At 47.2% G+C, this 17,558-nt stretch overlaps 6 protein-coding genes across 6 annotated transcripts in view; 1 reads left to right on the top strand and 5 right to left on the bottom strand.

The window, feature by feature from the left end:
- Pmar_PMAR027692 (hypothetical protein, conserved) overlaps positions 1-1,122 on the bottom strand; it is a gene marked incomplete at both ends in the record, with an annotated part of 2,279 nt that extends 1,157 nt beyond the window's left edge. Inside the window, 5 exons of the mRNA XM_002780710.1 lie at positions 88-228; positions 289-359; positions 407-571; positions 838-1,015; positions 1,063-1,122. Of these exons, the coding sequence (XP_002780756.1) occupies positions 88-228; positions 289-359; positions 407-571; positions 838-1,015; positions 1,063-1,122 (615 nt within the window). The remainder of the gene's footprint in view (positions 1-87; positions 229-288; positions 360-406; positions 572-837; positions 1,016-1,062) is intronic.
- A 269-nt stretch (positions 1,123-1,391) lies between these two features.
- Positions 1,392-2,676, bottom strand: Pmar_PMAR027693 (hypothetical protein; the record flags this gene model as incomplete). The annotated part of the gene is made up of 6 exons (XM_002780711.1): positions 1,392-1,419; positions 1,530-1,612; positions 1,767-1,928; positions 1,980-2,054; positions 2,100-2,176; positions 2,301-2,676. The coding sequence occupies 6 exons, from the start codon at positions 2,674-2,676 to the stop codon at positions 1,392-1,394; spliced, it is 801 nt and encodes a 266-aa protein (XP_002780757.1).
- Positions 2,677-3,256: 580 nt separating this feature from the next.
- Pmar_PMAR027694 (conserved hypothetical protein) lies at positions 3,257-5,143 on the bottom strand (the record flags this gene model as incomplete). The annotated part of the gene is made up of 1 exon (XM_002780712.1): positions 3,257-5,143. The coding sequence occupies one exon, from the start codon at positions 5,141-5,143 to the stop codon at positions 3,257-3,259; it is 1,887 nt and encodes a 628-aa protein (XP_002780758.1).
- A 1,520-nt stretch (positions 5,144-6,663) lies between these two features.
- On the bottom strand, positions 6,664-6,979 carry Pmar_PMAR027695 (hypothetical protein; the record flags this gene model as incomplete). Its single annotated transcript, XM_002780713.1, has 3 exons — positions 6,664-6,695; positions 6,804-6,851; positions 6,904-6,979. 3 exons carry the CDS (start codon positions 6,977-6,979, stop codon positions 6,664-6,666), a joined length of 156 nt encoding a protein of 51 aa, XP_002780759.1.
- A 2,027-nt stretch (positions 6,980-9,006) lies between these two features.
- On the bottom strand, positions 9,007-9,789 carry Pmar_PMAR027696 (leucine-rich-repeat protein 4.3, putative; the record flags this gene model as incomplete). The annotated part of the gene is made up of 1 exon (XM_002780714.1): positions 9,007-9,789. One exon carries the CDS (start codon positions 9,787-9,789, stop codon positions 9,007-9,009), a length of 783 nt encoding a protein of 260 aa, XP_002780760.1.
- A 5,960-nt stretch (positions 9,790-15,749) lies between these two features.
- Pmar_PMAR027697 (conserved hypothetical protein) lies at positions 15,750-17,337 on the top strand (the record flags this gene model as incomplete). Its single annotated transcript, XM_002780715.1, has 7 exons — positions 15,750-15,777; positions 15,855-15,958; positions 16,010-16,142; positions 16,191-16,312; positions 16,440-16,605; positions 16,770-16,973; positions 17,238-17,337. 7 exons carry the CDS (start codon positions 15,750-15,752, stop codon positions 17,297-17,299), a joined length of 819 nt encoding a protein of 272 aa, XP_002780761.1. The 3' UTR covers positions 17,300-17,337.
- Between the last annotated feature and the right edge of the window lie 221 nt (positions 17,338-17,558).

Below are 17,558 nucleotides of genomic sequence, written 5' to 3' on the forward strand. Positions count from 1 at the left end.
CTGAGTCACGCTACACTAACATCAGCTCGCCAAGGAAACCCTCTGGCGCTCTCCAATGGAGACAGCATCGTATCGGCTACCGCTCACCTTGCCCATGGTCTCGAGTCGTTGGCCATAGGTGAGGTTGTCTAAGTACGATGCAGCAACAACATCGGGCTCTCCTGGCACCCAATGGATGCATTCAATCCTCTTCTCTCTGGTGTAGGTAACATCATGAAAGTTACGCCACTGACCAAACCGGCGGCAGCTGCCCACCTAGTCGACGACGAATGAGGAGGATGCCCCTACCTCGGTGAGCCCAGTTTCAGCTCCTGAGCCGAGACTTGCATCTAGCATAGCCATGCGGGACTCGTCCACACCTACCACTGGAGCTCAGCCAGATCAGGAGCAATCGACATGGACCTACCGAGTTTATCAAAGTCGCGTGCAAATACATCCATCGTCTCGTTTTGCTGTAATGCTTGCTCTATGGCGAAGTTGATCTCAGGTTTCAATATGAACTCCCTGAGGGACGCTTTCGCGTGCTTCGACAGCCTCATGCCGCTAGCGACTTGCGCCTCGTATTGGACACCTACGTTCAGTCAAGTCGTCACTACAATCGCAGTCACAAAACTCTACAAGCGTTGACCGGCTCAAAGCGAGCGGTCTGCGTAGCGCTGCTCTTGGGAGGCAAGCACGCTTGTATAGAATGCTCGTCTACACGCCTTCGCACCACAGTCGGCAGTGTTGTCTCCTCCACTTCCCTTGGCTTCAGCTGCGGGAATTTATACGATATTGGGTTGTACGTACCTCCAACACGTTACTTCTAGTACAACAACCATTGACACAGACGCTTACCACTAGAGAAGTGGACAGGTCCCCCCAACTCTGATGCTGGCTTGGTCACAATGTACCGAGCTAATGGCTGCCGTTGGCGGTTGTGCATCACTGGAGATGGGCCTCGAATTTCAATATCGGTCATCTCATGCGTGGTAGAGGCCCACTCCCGACTTGTTAGAGGTATATCTCTGAGTATCTATAGTGAGTACGGTACGGATGGCTACAGGCGATGCGCCAACACACTTTGTCATGGAAAGTGAGCTGCTCCTCAGGTTTGGCTCTAGGAGGAGACCAGCAAGCCATTTATGGTGGAAAATGGTAAGATGAGATAGGAAGCTCACTTCTATCACAACAAGAATTGGAAAGTCAACCTCCTTCAACATTTCCTATAGCAATAACGTCTTTTTGAGGTGCAGTCTTCGAGACTATCGTCGATGCATCCGAACTCCCCTCGGCCAGCACGGTGCACTCTCGATAGACCGTTTCATAGTCACCTTTATATTCGAATGAGAGTCCAGGATGTTCCCCTCTGCGGTCAATAGGTAGGCAGAAGTCACAAAGTGCTACTCGAATCAGTTGCCCGTAGTAAAGTTGGTGTAGCTGATAATGCACCAAGCCACCATCCAATAGACCCAGGTTCAAAACCTGGCAGCTACACCATACCGATTAGCAAACACATTATCTCGGGCCCACCCGAATCATTGACCCACACAATAGCCATCAAGGTATCATCTACGGAAATTTTGTGCAAATAAGTCAGACGACCACCGCATTGCATGTTTGGGGTATCTCCCTACAATGATGAACCCAATGTAGGAGTATTCAAGCGAACTTGCACCAGCACCGAAGTGATGACAACAGCAGCTGCAGCAGCCTCTACATTTGGGTAGATGCAATAGAACATAACGTCATCACAACCTAACGATTAGACGTGTGTAGTCTCGCACGTCGTTGGCAGTGATGACTCCATCGAGGTCAATCGAATGGCCTTCTTTAGAGATCCCTTGTATGGATAGATCGCCCTTTGCCAGTAGTTCTCGTATACAGGGGACCTTCTTTAACTGCTGTCGGAGTTGACTCGAGAGCATTCCTTTAGGCCAGAGGGAGAACTGTAAGAGACAAGTGAATGTTGACTCCACCACCAGCGTCAGCGTCCTCACCCGGTATAGATCACACAGTATTTTCCCATCGTGCTTCACCGTCAAGTCCGTTTCAACCAAATAAGATGTGTCCACCTACAAACCACCGCAATCTCGTCAATCACCGCAACAGACGAGCACCTCTAGCCGGCGTCGCTTCTTAGTGGACGTAGGCTGAGCGCCGGCAGCTGACGACGATACGGACTTCTTTGGGGTTCCTGATAGAGAGCATCACATATCACGACACCTCGAGAATCTTACTTGTTGTATTTCCAACAACGTGGGATACTGTGCTGATGAAAGAGTCCCGCCGACTATCAATCGACCTCGATGAGCTCCGACTGCCCACGACCAACCCCTTGCTCCCTTCAGCCTCTTTCCCACCCTCACAGTGCGGCTCGGTCGTTTCAGTACTGCCCTCCAGCGAAGTCTCCATCGATAATGCCTCTAGAGTGTCCTCAGTCCTATCGCTGGCGACAGCATCCTCCACGGCCTCATCGAGAGCCAGCGTACTCAGAGTGTAGAGTATCGTCTTGTCGTCGTGCTCAGGGGAGGCTACGAGTCCACCATGGTTGAGAGCTGACTGTTTATGAAGTTGCCTCTGCAAGGTAGTGACCTTCGACTTCAGCTCTTTCACTTCTCTGTTCAGCTTGGTGAACTCCTGGATCGTTAATTCTCGGAGGGCCGCGACATCCCTGGAAATGTCGATGAGGGACATGCGCAAATCTGCAGGTAAACTGATGCGATTGTACATTCTGTTCTCCAATCAGCGTGTTCAGTTTTGAGCCGCGAAATCCAATAAAGACAGCAATAAAAACCACACGGGAAGAGCGCACACCAGAAGCCCCCTTCCTATGTGATTCGCAAAATTGTTTACCGAAAGACCGAAAAACTCTGCTTTCGACCTCCTCTCTCCCGGCTAGCTCAGAACAATACAAGAAGCAAGATGGCAAACAACGACATCACTAAATTGGACTTGAAAACATAGTGAAAATAGAATCATAACCTCACACACAGCTGAAATCACAAGAGATCATCAGACCTTTCCAAGTCGACTTTGTTGTACATCAGAACCGCCGCATTGCTACTCCTTGCGACTACATGCCTCAACACAAGAACAGAACGAGATAGGATAGCAGTGTCCACTTCACACCAAGCCAGTGCAGGCTATATCGCTCTACTGAAGACCTATGATTGCAATACTGTGTAAATTGACAAGAGTAACTACAACACGATCTTTCAAGAAAATATAATAGTACAAGCGACTACTACAAAACACTCACAGATTTGTCACTAAATCAGCCTTCCTCCTCCTCCTGCTCCTCATCAGCGCTAACAAAACCGCTGTCCAGGTTTTCTTCACCATCACACACTTCGTTCTTTACACGTGCCTCCAGTCGTTTCCTTAGAGCGTGTCTCTTAAACTTCAAAGTCATATCAAAGTACCCCCCACTGGGCTTAGCCCCAGCATAGCTCTGTATAGTGTTGCTCATCATCGCCAAAAAGCTCTTCCGTGCCTTCGGTGTCGGATCGATTTGTTGCAAGCGCCAGGCCACCGCGTTCATCTGCTCTACAGCTTCATCACCAGCCTCCCATTCACCCTTGTCAGCTAGAGCCTGCCTTTTCACAAGCAGAGCTACAAGGCACGTACCACTCCAGTAGGGCCTCAAGAGTATCAGATCGGCCGACTCTGGAACTGGCTGAGGAGGCATAAGTTCATCCTCCTTCCCAATGACCTTTCCTGCCAGCCTTATCGCCTCATCCGGCTCTCCAGCCAGCCTATGCAACTCTGCTAACAACACCAGGCGCCGTGCCTCGTCTTGAATGCACGCCGTATTGGTCTCGCTCAAGAGCGCGGTCAAAGGGCCTTTGATGACTGCGATAGAGGCCTTATTCAAACAGTAGAACTGCAGCATCATGAGCTCCACCACATCAATAGAGGGAATCACTCTATCAGGCCTCTTAGAGTACTCCTCAATCTTCTTGAAGGCCAGAAGGTCCGAGGCACGCCAGTTGGACTTGTTCATAGCGCGATACCGTTCAACCCGTTCGATACAGCTCTGATATTCCTGTCCAGTGAGCTTCCTCAAAATAGCCTCTAACGCTCCAAAGAAGGGCACATACGTACGCCTACCAACCTCCTCATGACATAGACTTGCCTTTCTAATGCAGCCAATAGCTTCCTCCCACTCCATGCACAACATATGGTAAACCGCTTTCTTCATGTTAACCACAAGAGCCAGTGCCGGCCTATCACAAGAACGCCCTGCCACATCCATGGTCCTCAGTGCGGCCTCAGGATTCCTTCTCACAGCATGGTATTCAGCCATCTCGATCAAATACACGCAACTGTTATGATAATTCCCAAGACCCTCGTCGAGGATGCCTCGCACCTCATCCAATTCTTCATTCGACGGCGACTCCCCCATAAAGGATCTCATCTGTAAGTGATAGGCCGATATAACGAGAGCCGCATACGGCGCCAAGAGACCCCCTCCTTTGTAACACTCCTCTAGGAGGCCGATAGAAGCAGCCCTATTAGTGCCATCAAATCCCACGAGCTCAGCCACCGCGACTATTGATCCGGGCAGCATAGTCACGACCAAGTTGAGGGTCCCAATCACAAAACTCCCCAAAGACTTCACCACATCGGCCTCGTACCCCACGTAGTTCAACACCTCTTTCTCCATCGATTTTATCAAAGTCCAACTACGGGTCAAATTAACCCCAGCCTTCACGAAAGACTGTTGTAAAATTTGCACTATTCCGCCAAACATATAACACATACCTCTGAGGAATCTCTGACCAATCCACTGGTCCGGGCTTTCCCCTGCTAATTTTTCAGTCAGCCAAACTCTACTAAGACAGTCATCGAGTTGATCATTCGCGAACGACGCCAAGCCATCCAACAAACTAGCCAGAGCCCATTGAAAGGCGTACGCAGGGCGTAGGTCATGTCCTTGCGCCGGTACAGGGAGCATGTCATACTCTGAATTTGCGAAGATACCACTACGGAAGATCTTCTCAGCCTCTTCGAACTGGTTGAGGAAAACACAAGCCGTACCACGACGGAGTTTCTCGAGCTCTACTGCCCACAACTTCGCCTCGTCAACAACATCGCTTATCTGAGGTCTCGCTGGCTTCTCGTCCTTTGCTGCCGGCGGCGGTGACGGTGAATCTTCCATTACCACAACTAACTAAGCAATCTCTACCATGGCTCCCATACTAGTTCATGTTTTTCTGTCAATAAACCATCAATAAAACTACCCCGATACCATAAACTCTCGAAGATAAGTCATTTCCCTTAATGAACCTCCATCAAGTAATCAACTCAACAGGACGATATTAAACTTAAAAGCGTTGACTGTAGAACTAAGCATGGCTTTCATTTGGGAGCACCTCTGCCTCTCTATGCAGGCTTCTCTGGTTGACACATACATAATCAGCCAGTGCTACCTTCCGCACCATACGCCACACCACCCAGTAAGCTCTCCAATTCACCTCACCTTCCTCTATCATTGATACAAATGATGATCAACGACGCTTACGAATGTCTCTAACAGTGTTCAAGGACCTCACCGAGATTCTCAGAGGATAGAACGTCACCACCAACCATTACGTTCTGAACACGGTTGAGTCGCATTTAGAAGATCACCCAACACACTGGCGTCGCAGTGTCGAGCGAGCGCGGCCGAGTTGCAGCCCCTGACAGCACTCGATCACGAGCCCTATCCTTTGCAATACCCCAGAGCCTCCATTCCAGTAGAAATCATTTCCTGCTTGGATGACATCCTCACAGAAAGTTCACCCGTCAAATCTACATCGAGCAAGATCTGATAGCAGATGCCAGCAACAACCACACTCGTATCGTTGACCAGGGGGCTAAGCATGCTGTCCTCAGATCGCACGTCCATGTTGATAATGAAACGGCTGCTAATCAGTAGTCACCACTGATTACTGTAACTACACCCCGTTAATCTTATAACCACTGATACCACTGATAAACGGGGGGTTCAGAGAAATCCACTGAAATCCATTCTAGTAAGTATTCTTAGAATCGATTCTCAGAATGTTCAGAGGATTCTATTCCCAAATATTCCGGAATGTATTCCGAAATCAACTCCGAAACGCGTACTTTGAAGACCCATTCTGGAAATTGTGATTCCATAATACATATCAACCCACAAAGATCAACACAATGCCCTCCCAATGCAACTTCAAGGCACTGCTTAGCCACAGCACAGATTGCCTTTGCCAACACCTCGAGAACAGCAGACATCTCCTTCTTGCTCACCTGTTTCACAGAATAAGTAGAACATACCCGCACATCTATCGTACACGTTGAAAGAAAGGCGAAACTATTCTCACTGGGCTGCAAGTCGCATAGACCCTATGTACTTGCATTCAAGAGAATACAACGCCAAGTTGGCGTCGCCAACGCAGGCAACTTGACAGAAATCACTACGAGTAACATTAATCAGAATAGGCATACATGACATCCTTAGAAGCCTCAAGAGCTTCTTTCTAAGCAGCCAGCATCAATTGAGCCAAAACACAATGCAACAACCCGATAAAGGTTAGGGCGGCCATGTCACTTCACCATCGCACGTCCAGCGTCGAGCAAGAAATCCGCGCGCGCCCAATCGATCGATTTTCACCCAATCAACAACACAAGCGACATCATTGACAATGTACAATGAACGTTTTAAGCTAGTTTAATATTCTTCTTATGAATATCTGAGCTTGCCCTCATCCCATTCACTTCTTTCCGAGGCGTTTGAGCCCCGTTAGTGATTATTTTCGATTTTATATAAAGTGCACAGCCAACAAAGCTGAGGCAGATACCCGCGACGTTACAGTGATCGTAGATGTAGTCATCGAATAACAGTCCACCTAACAACATAACCTGATCTCTCACTCCACGCCTATCTGCATCATCACTCACCTGCTATGGTTTGCACAATGTCCTTGCAATTTCCAGCAACACTAGTGCTCACCGGACCACCATTCACAATTGACATCGTATTAGAGATTTGATGTAGCGCTACTAGCAATACGTATACAAGGATAGTGAACATCAATACCGGGGTGCTTCCGTCAAGAGGAATCGAAGATGCAGTGAGCTCTCCTGTCCACATAGCTAGTCCCAACAACAACGGGATGGAGAACAGTGTGTGAATGAAAAGCGCGACCTCAACCTGGCAAGTCTGCGCCGATTCATGCGTGAGACGATACGTACAAACGTTTGACGCCGTTGTGAAAAAGTTTTGAGAAAAAGCTGCAACATATCCGAAAAAATCATAAGTCAAGTCGCCATAGCCAGCCAGGGCAGTACCGACCAGAATGACTACTACCGCTTCCACCGAGGCAAGGCGGATCGACTTGTGCAAAATGAGTGCCTCACCAACCAACGCGAAAAGCGTATTAGCTCGGCGTAAAACAAGGTACATCGGAACGTTAGTCCACTGAACTGCCATGAACGATACCACCGTCTCTAGAGAGCGACAAACTATAGGGGCGAGTAGCAGCCAAGATGGGCGCCGTAGGGCAGCCACAACCTGAGACCAACATGACATAACGTTAATAAGGCTTATATAAGAACGTCATGGACGAACACCTTCTCGCATGAAGATGTTCTCAGGGACGGCCTCACACCCTCAAAAAATATCCGAATCGCTCTTTGAAGAAGACGGATGAAAGGGCGATGGAAATTCGTCAAGCTTGGATGTTATAGTGTTGAAACATCTCAACTTTAGCTTGAACGCCAGAGCTATTAGCAATATCGTGAAAATTTTGAATTTCTGTTTGAGTGTTTTCATGTGGGTGCTTTACTCTCTGTGAGAGACACTGATTAAAACGCAGTTTACAATGAGAAAAGGGTTAATCGCTCTATCAACTAGTCCGATGCTTCCGAGACGAATACGTCGTGCTGCTATTCTTTACCACTACTACCTCTTCCATCATACTCATCTTCCCACTAGCCATACCCCATATCAAAGGGAGCGCCAATACACGTGTCACCACAGTGAGGATGTTAAATGCTCTAAAGTGATACCACTCCACCAGTGCTTTATTAACCAAGCCAAGCAAGCAAGCAACAGCGGCATACACAACTGTCCACCAGGCAATGCTAATAGTCCCCCGACCTAATATCTTCACGACCATACTTGGAATTGAAAAAACTGAATGAACTACCCATGTAACTCTGCTACGCAACACTGATAGCATATTGGGCAATTCTCGACAACGTATGTTCATGGTCAGTCCATGTCACCGAGATCGCTACCCCGAGGGGCAGTAGTAGTTCGGGAGGTCGGAGATGGAGGGTCGTTGAGGACAAAAGGGACCCTCTGAGAATTTGAATGTACATGTACATACCTTCCCAGTTCCCTACTGTTCCAGAGGCCTGTTGTAGATTGGCATCCCGCATGAGGGCCTCTCGATCGACCTCTACCGATTGCCATAACTGCTCATCGTTCCATAGTACCTTGCAGAGTCAACAGGCTAGAGAACAATCCTGTCACACCGGTGTCGGGGACACTAACAATGCATACAAGGCTGTCGTAGTAAATACCATACTCGTACACTATATAAGTAATAAGACACCGAACATGTACTGCACTCAGTTTTTCAGTACGCTGATCTATCACTTAACATCGAATATAAACGCTTCGAATACTACCTAATGTAGTGTGTAATACAGTTTTCTTTACTACACCTAGCAATGAGTAAAGCCCTCACTGACCACCACTAACCCCAATCTCTGCATACCTCTGTCGCCGGCCTGCCAGTAGACGGCACATGTATCGTTCGCTGTTGTCCCGTCTCGGCGGCCATCACTGTCACTGATTCATTACTATCAGCATCTCACCCTTTCACGTTACCCTACCTCTGTCCTCCCGTTCAACTCTGTCCGAGCTCTCTGTGTGCCCTAACCTGCTCACTGGCTGGTTGAGCCCTCTAGCCAAATTCTCCCTCGCGATTCTTTCTAATGCCATTTCACGACGTCTACGGAGCACCTCTCTATGGTAGACATGGCGGTTCAACACTACCTGGTGATTTGTTTTTGTCGATCCTCCCATTGGGAATCTCTCATCTCACTTTCCTTTATAAACTGCCTCCGGTCGATATTTCCCCCCAGACGCTCGAAAGCTGATACAGGCCTGATAACATCAACGATCCCAACGCTGGAGGGATTCAATGACCACCTATCATCCAGGTAGTTGAGATGTGGTAGCATCGAAATGAGCCTTTTGCGGAGGTGCTTAACTGCTCTAACGCCCGGGTTCCTATGTAAGTACAAGCACCTCAGGCCATTCAGTTTCTCTGAGAACTCCTCGAGACAGTCGAATTCAGCCAGGTTGTTGCTGCCAAGATCTAGTGTAGTCAGTGGACAATGCGACAAGTCATCAACGGCCTGGTGGAAATCACTGAGTTCATTCTTGGACAAGTTGAGGTTCGACAAATTCACAAGATTCTTCATCCCATCGCCGATCTCCTTTATGTGGTTGTCGCTGAGGTTGAGTACCCTCAGATTGACGTTGCGCTCAAGTCCTGATATCATCGTGAGTTGATTGCTCTGTAGATGGAGAGCTGTAAGCTGCGAGAGATACTCTAGGCCTTCAATAACGCTGATCATGTTGAAGTCGAGGCTGAGGAATTTAACATTGAAGTACTGGCTGAGATCGCACATCTTGGTAAAGCCCTGTCCATGCAGCAGCAGTTTGGCGTTCAAATGGGGGCTTTTGAATAGCTCTCGAGCCTGGCAGATCTCGGCGACCTGTTCCACAGTCATCTCCCCGCACCTTCGGGTGCTAGTTGGTACGGTCATTACAACAATGCCTTGTTGGATATGATAATAACTATGCGAACATTATCTCTGATAGAGAGAGGGGGGCGAGTCCCCACTGTCCAACTACAAGGAACGGGCGTAACAGGTTTCGCCAACTCGGATTTCGCCAAGTAACCACCGCACAGATTTCATTTGCCAAACACCAAGACAAGCGGTCAAATACGGAATATTACGCTGATAACACCGGGTCGGCGTTTCCGATACTGGACTAGAAAACGGCGGAGTTCTTGGTGAAAGAACGATTCGGTTGGCGGCGGAAAAATGGTTGGTATAACACCTACGTAGGAAGGAATTCAGCAACTCTTGCTGAATACTGATTTCCGCGACTTGGCATGATTCATGAGTATACGGGTTTTGCCTAGTCGTCGGAAGACACAGATTATACCAACATTCAAGAAATTGTGCAACCAGCGGAGCGAAGTGTAAATTAATACTTTTAAGCTAGGTGGATATAATCGTGCGTTAATATTTCACATTTTCAAATTTCTTCCACAAATTCTAATTACATGCTACCCCATTTTCAGCATATGCCCCTCTAACACGCTACTTCCTACTTATTCATTCTAAACGCCTCCCAACACTACAATTCTACTCTTTTCAACGCATTCCTAAACCTACATCGTGCGTAATTTCATCACGTTTTCTTGCACTTCTTGCAGTTAGGCAATTTGTGTACCCACGCAGTTCGTGCAAATTTGGCGATCGTATGGGAGTACAATTCTACCAACCTTCAACTATTATTCCTCACTGTGGAGTCCACGCTTTACTTTCATAACAAACCAGGTGCAAACACCATGCAGGAAATGTACTATAACCCCCCTCCGTAGTAGCTACAGCTTCCCCGGAGCGAAGCGACGCGGGCTGCTAGTAAATTGTTATAAACAATTTATGGACCAATTGTTAGTCTTGTGAAGTTTATAATATAAACATGTCATCACTCTGTTTCCATCCCATGTTTCACTGTTTTCATTCATCCTTAATGGGTCGTGTAACGTTACTGAGTCCGATTTAGTACCTAACAGTCTTGAGTTTATGGAGTTGGTGGATAACAAATATGGTGAGGTTAGTTCTGTGCCGAACTACGATAGTTCGTCTGTCTCACCATAGCCTCATCTTGTGTCCAGCTTACGCATATACATGTCCTTATTCTATCCTCTCTCATTTTCGTCCCTCATTCGTGACGTGACACGCTCTCTTATGAGTCCCGTACGTCACGTTTCCCATTTGTCAAGAATCTCAATACATTATGAATGAGTTACCACGGTCCATGTAGGTCTCATGTCTCTGTACTTGCAGTGCAACACTGGTGGTTTCGTCATGAAACCCGTGTGCCATGTAGGGTATATGGTCGTTATTGCGCTTATGTCTCTGTACTTGCAGTGCAACACTGATGGTTCCGTCTCAGTCTTGTATTGATATTCTTGATTCCCTTGTGGTCCACAACTTGTGGAATCTTACTGAAATTTCAGTGTAAACAAGTTATTGGTAAGTGGTGTATGAAATACTAGAAAGTAGAAGTGCTGACAATAGCCATCTGATTTCAATTGATTGAGTTTATTCTGCGTATTGTTATTGTTTTGCGTTTGAAGTTCCGGGAAAGATAAAAGACACATTAACACGGCGGAAAAGCCCACTCACCGAATTATCAAATATTTACACACAAATGAAAGATACTCAACCACAAAATTAGTGCATACCTTCCTAACAGCGAGTCACGAACCAACAATGCAAGAACTTGGCATTCTGCACGCAAGCGAGATAAGATCTCTACGATCTGATGTCATTACAACTCTCGTAGGATCTAAGACGTAACAATCACCTCGGCCGACACGTGATGTGTGTCGGGTTACACGTCAAGACGCCTGGCTCAAGAAGCTGTTCCCGAAGCTCAGTCTGAAACGAGTGAGGAGTATTCGCATCCATATTATAGTCATAGTATTATGTCACGATGTTTCATGTAAGTCGAAAGTCAACGAAAGTCCCATGGTCATCTGTCGGAAATGATCTGATATGATGAACAACTCATCATGAACTTAAATATCACCTTCAAAAGTCTCGAATCGAGACTCTAACCAAAAACTGCCAAGTTGACGCAACCGTCATCCGCGGAATTCTGTCATGCCATGAAAATCAGCAAACATGTTTCGGCGACAATTTACGGCGAATACTGGTTATAAGCTGAATACGCACAAGTTTTAGGCAAATCATGCGTGTACAAGAGCTTTCACCTATTAAATTAATTTGTTGGCAAATTCTGAATGACCCCATTTTCGACGATAAATTCGCTGATTCCTGGTTTAGTTTGGCTGCGTTGAAAGTATTCGCCTAACAGAGCCAAAATTATGGTCCTATCCTGCACAGAAACGGATTTGGACCACCCCTTGTAGGCAAATTACATGCTATGAAGGTGGTTTGCGCGTACGGGCGAGCGAATTCGAAAGTTTGGTGAACGGTCATACCGGAAATTTCGTCGAAACCTGTTCGCTACAGATACCAATGCGCTGTAATTCCGTCTGCGAGGGGGTTATAAAGGATTTTGCCGACTAGTCATTTGACCATTCGGTTACAGGTTTCGCCAAGTTTGGCGAGTTGGCGAAACCTGGTGCTCCGCAAGGAACAGATTCCTCCCCGCGGGCGAGCGCATTCGAGGTCCCGATGGAGCAACGCAAATTTCGGCGGAATCCGCTTAGTCCATTTCCTGAGCAGGCGTTGGGAAGTGATCTCGTTTCTGTATGAGTTATCAGTTTGAGCCCTTTTTCTCGTCTTTGTTTTGCCTCTGCACCATAGGAGCATGCGGGAGCACAGTACAGCCCATGTGTAGTACGGGGAAATGCCTTTATCGCCGTATTTGGCGAGCAGTGGAATGCACCGTGGAGCTGATAGCAGAGGCGACTTGTTATTCAGGTTGAAAGATATGTGGTTCAAGCTAAACCGCACTGGGAAGAAACTGGAAGATATCGTCAGACGAGTGCATCATAGGTCGACTCGGGACGCGAGGAGAATAGCGATACCAACGCCCGAGATTCACAAAACAGCCAACTTTGATTCTCATCGGAGGTTCAGAGTTGTACGGTCGACGTTCAGAGAGGCTGATCCGATGTGGAAGCAATTGGTCGGGGAGAAGCCCCTCGATACGTTCGGGTTGACCAGACGCCAATCTGGAGCTAGTAGAAGGCTCAAGGCGTTACTTGAGAAGGAGAGGACGGTTGACGATATTGAAGTGTTGGAGGTAAGGCGACAAGCTATAATAGACCTTTGAGGTACAATGACCTGATTGTGCTGTGGGAATTTCCTCCTCTATCCTTGTGGACCGGTTATAGTGTGGATGAGGGAGTGAAGCACATATGATATTATATGTTCTAATTCAATTAGAAAATCAATTTACTCTCCTTTGTGTGCATTTATGCACAACATTCATACATATAATAGCATCGTATCACGAGAGCACTCATTCATCGCAGATTTCATCGTTTAGTTTCTGCGAAATGGTATGAGCTGGTCTTTGCTTCAGAGCCCAGCCCTCCCCATTGAACCTTCAGAGACTCTCGATTGGCCTCAAATCCCTGAGGCTCCTACAGTTATGGTAAGTATTCTCAGGGTGGGATTTTTGGGAAGCTATACGTTGGGTACCTCTGAAAACCAGTTGATGATTTCGCGGATAGCAACAGTAGTAAATGTAGATATTCCGGGATTGGAGTTTGTCCATCAGGGTGGGAGGGTTGCCATTACTAGGCAGGGCACAGACGTTGACCCGAGATGAATCTCGCGAGGAAGCTAGTTTTTGAATTTCTAGTATGCTATTGTATTTCCTACAATCACTAATATGAATTATTAAATCAGCTTGCCTGCTGTTGGCGTCAAACTGTTTATGTAGTAGCAGTGTTGACTATCGAGGAATGTCGTCTTGGCTTCACCGATGACTTGTGTTTATACTTCTACTCTCCTAAGATACCTCCAGGCATCGATAAATACGGAAAGTATCGCAAGGCATCCGAACGCCGTGCTAGTGATATATGGCTCAGCGAGCGACCTGAGTTCAAGGGTAAATTCGTTCCTGGCTCAATATTCGAGTGGCCATGATGTGAATGTGTTGGTGATAGTCTTGTTGTGTTCACACGTTCAATTAACTCTGAGATTGCTAGATGGGATTATGGGAGCTCTGGGCGTCCCCTACAGCCTTCGTTATGATATAGCAATAGTTGGGTGTGACGGATTGATAACCTCTGTAGTCTACCTTGGATGGTGGCCCAGTCGTAGTGCACTGGTAAGGGATAGTAAATGCACTTGCGAGGCATGGTGATACGATGATGATATTGACGACCTCTAATCGCTGGTTTGAATGTCGCAAATCCGCTTTGCTGGCATCGGAGTCGATGTAGCAAGCGATCGCGCGGCTTACGTTCAGTACAGTGCGTGTCAATTTGATATGCACATGTGTGTTACTTCGAAGGAAGAATTATAGTGAACAAGTTGTCGCTATCACAGTTCTAGCGGTTACTCAGGTCACAACACATGATAGCACACATTTCCATATCGAATTGGCATGCACTGTAGAGTTTTCCTGGAATGAAAACCGAGAGATTATCACGATAGGGAGAAGCATCTGGGCCCGACAGTGTGGACTGTGTTCCTCTATGGGTGTACCACTACAAGCTGGCCATTTCGTCACAGTTACTACAGGAGCCTATGTGAGGATGGTTATTATAGGTTTGGGATATCTATTCCCGATATCAGGTAGTAGTAGTAGTAGTAGTAGCGTCTGGGAGAACGCCATCGATGCAAATATTATGGGGATATTTTACGGACAGCTCAGCGGGTTGACTGCCGATGTGTGCCTTACATGGGCAGCAGCATCGTTTACTCTCAATCGACTTCGGACGTAATTTCATTTCTGCGTCTCTATGACGGAGTCGTAAGCGCATAAATTAGTGTGCATGGTGAATGTGATAATGATTTTTAACCCAAGTATTCATCATTGGAGTTTCATCCGTGATATGAAGAACACTAGTGAAAATCATATTTAGCAATTCATTCCGAGGTGAACAACTGCGTTATCAGTCGCGAAGACAAAACGTCTACAATTTACATGAAGTCGCGTTGAACGGTTGAAACTCCATCGTTGTTTCTCAGCTATATGGGCAGCATTCGACTATTGGCGAAGTCTCTTCCCAAATACGAACGTCGAATTCCCCATCACCTGTATATATCAGGCTGGGACTATACTAACGGTAGCTGCCCTTTCCCTTGGGAGGAGTTTCAAGGTAATGCTCCCTGCTGGTGTGATAGTAGAACTCGTGAATATGTAGTCTACTACTAGATCTCTTGTGGAGCAGCGTATACTGGTGAATTTATGTTTCAAACGCGATGTTTTCGAATACCCACATTCCATGATATATGGCGAGGGAACCAGCGTGCGAGATGTGACATGAAAGTTGATTAACGCAATGATGTACGGATATCTCTTCTTGGTTTGTGCTCAGTTCAAGCAACGTATTTACGGAGCCTTCTCTGGGCAGTTCTTTGGCTTACTGGTCATTCTATTATCACGATGGATGAGTCTGGGAGAAGCGACTCGTTATGTATCCCTCATGACTCTAGTGTACTAACAGACTATACCGATCATATCTGAGGGAGGTTTACATAAGTGTGGTATGATAGCAGCTATGCTCTTGGACATCTGATAATCGACATCTAGAGCTCGATGTGGTACACTCTAATGGTTGCTCCTCTTAAATTTTCCGGCAGTCAACACCTTGGGACAGTCGACAAATGACTTGTGATATTACTGCACTCGCATGGGAAGGGTCGTGTGTCGATAGCAGCCTCTGGTTGTTCTCGAACTCGCTCGTGGAATTGTTTCTCTCAGGCTCTTCTTGTCGGTGGTGACAGCATTTGCTGATTCGAGCTTATTGGCTTTGAACTCGCAGTACTCGCCCAAAATGCAGGAAGCCATGCAGATCGGCATAGGTGATGTCGGTTTTCTTCCGCCGGTGTTTGAAAGTTCTTCAACAATTGCTGTAAAAGAGGTGTTCTCCCCACCACAGGTTTATCGGCCTTCGTATCTGTTATGTACCGGGATATCACTAAAGTGATGGCAGCATCTGTAGTTGACGCCACTACTCTATACTTCAGCGCGGCTCTGGTCACGGTAGGGGATGCCTCAGTGGAGTAGGTGTGCGGCTAAGGGAGTCTCATTCAGATCATCATATGTGCTGTTTGCTTCTACTCCCTGATGAGTATGCCGATATCAGCTCATCTGCATAACGTTATTATACCTGGGGAAGATGACAATGAGGACAGTACTGATGGAGACATGACTCGGAGTCTGCTGAGTGAGCCTGTTACTTAGTCTCAACAGAGGCCCTTCTACGTAGTTTCAGGTCCACCGTCGAATGGTAATCCCCACCGTTCTCTCCATATAGTAGATGTCATCGGCAAAGTATGGTTCCACGAGGCCATTATCTTCTCCCAGTTGATGATCACTCTTACTTGCTATCCTTCGGTGAGTCCATGAGTTGGCATTTTGACGATGAGTAACTAGCGGGGTGATTTCTTGCGAAAAACTCTAGTTCGACTAGGAGATGCTGCGACTTGCCGAGGCACGCCTCTTGCTAGGGTCCTTGCGTCAGGTCATCACGGCCATCCCGTGCGTTACCTTTACCTCTCTCGACAAAGACCATTGGTTCCAGACCATCCTACTTACGGTCTTTACCACTGCAGATGTCATCGGGAGATTCTCGGTTCGTTTTCGAGGGCCACTTGATCACTCCAATGTATGGCTAACCCTCATATTCCGTAAGTTACTCCGATATTACCCTCGATCGAAGGAAATCTGTTCGGCTTATAATGCTGGTAACGGCGGATAAATATTACCCATCCTGAGTATTGAACTCTACTCGAACATTCTGCTGTTCCGCGAGTTGGATGTTGTCATCGTCGGCCCCTCTCCTTTTTCTCAGGTGCCCTTCTTGTTCCTTTCCTCTTTTCTTGTGCAACCGAGGTCATCTCAAGCGACTGGATCTCGCTCCCTGTCATTTTTATATTCGGACTGGCCAACGGTTATTCAGTGAGCCTCACTCTCATCACTGTGAATGAGATACCGGGGCTCACAGCTGACGAGCTGAAGGCTGCTGGCCGCTTCTCTGCGGTTGCTCTTAATTCAGGCAAGGTCATCTTGGACTCGTCGCATTCTCATCTCTATCGGAGCTGCAATTGATAGGAAAACTCGCTTTTAACGGCGCTACACTTGTAGCTTGAGATACTCTGTTACGTTGCGAATTTTCCCCAATTGTATGAGATGTCCTTATAACTTGGTCGAGCCAGAGGGTATCATGGCTGCGTCATCGGGTGTGATTCATGTGGACTGATTACCGCTGCTTAATAAGGTTGTGATCTGAGATAGGGGTATTCTTTTCGTTTTTCATCAGGTCTCTGCATAGGAGGATTCGTCTCGATGGGAATAGGCCTATGGCTGGGTATAGCGGGTTGATTTTCAGTGCATGTATACGCTCAATGCTTATTAGTTTTCATGGTCATTGGAGTCGAGTTGGGCCTTCATCTGGTTCAGTGCCTGTTGATTAGATTAGTTCGTAGTTAATGTACTGCATCCCGACTGATCTGTTGCCTCCTGAGGAGGAGGAGAGGGCGGAGTCATATAGTAGTATTCATGAAGGCCCTACTACAACGACCAACCTACAGCCAAGCTCCGGAAGTAAGCCCTTTGATGTTACTTGTACGCTCCGTAATAT

This window comes from Perkinsus marinus, assembly GCF_000006405.1.
Source record: "Perkinsus marinus ATCC 50983 genomic scaffold scf_1104296944160, whole genome shotgun sequence".
NCBI lineage: Eukaryota > Perkinsozoa > Perkinsida > Perkinsidae > Perkinsus > Perkinsus marinus.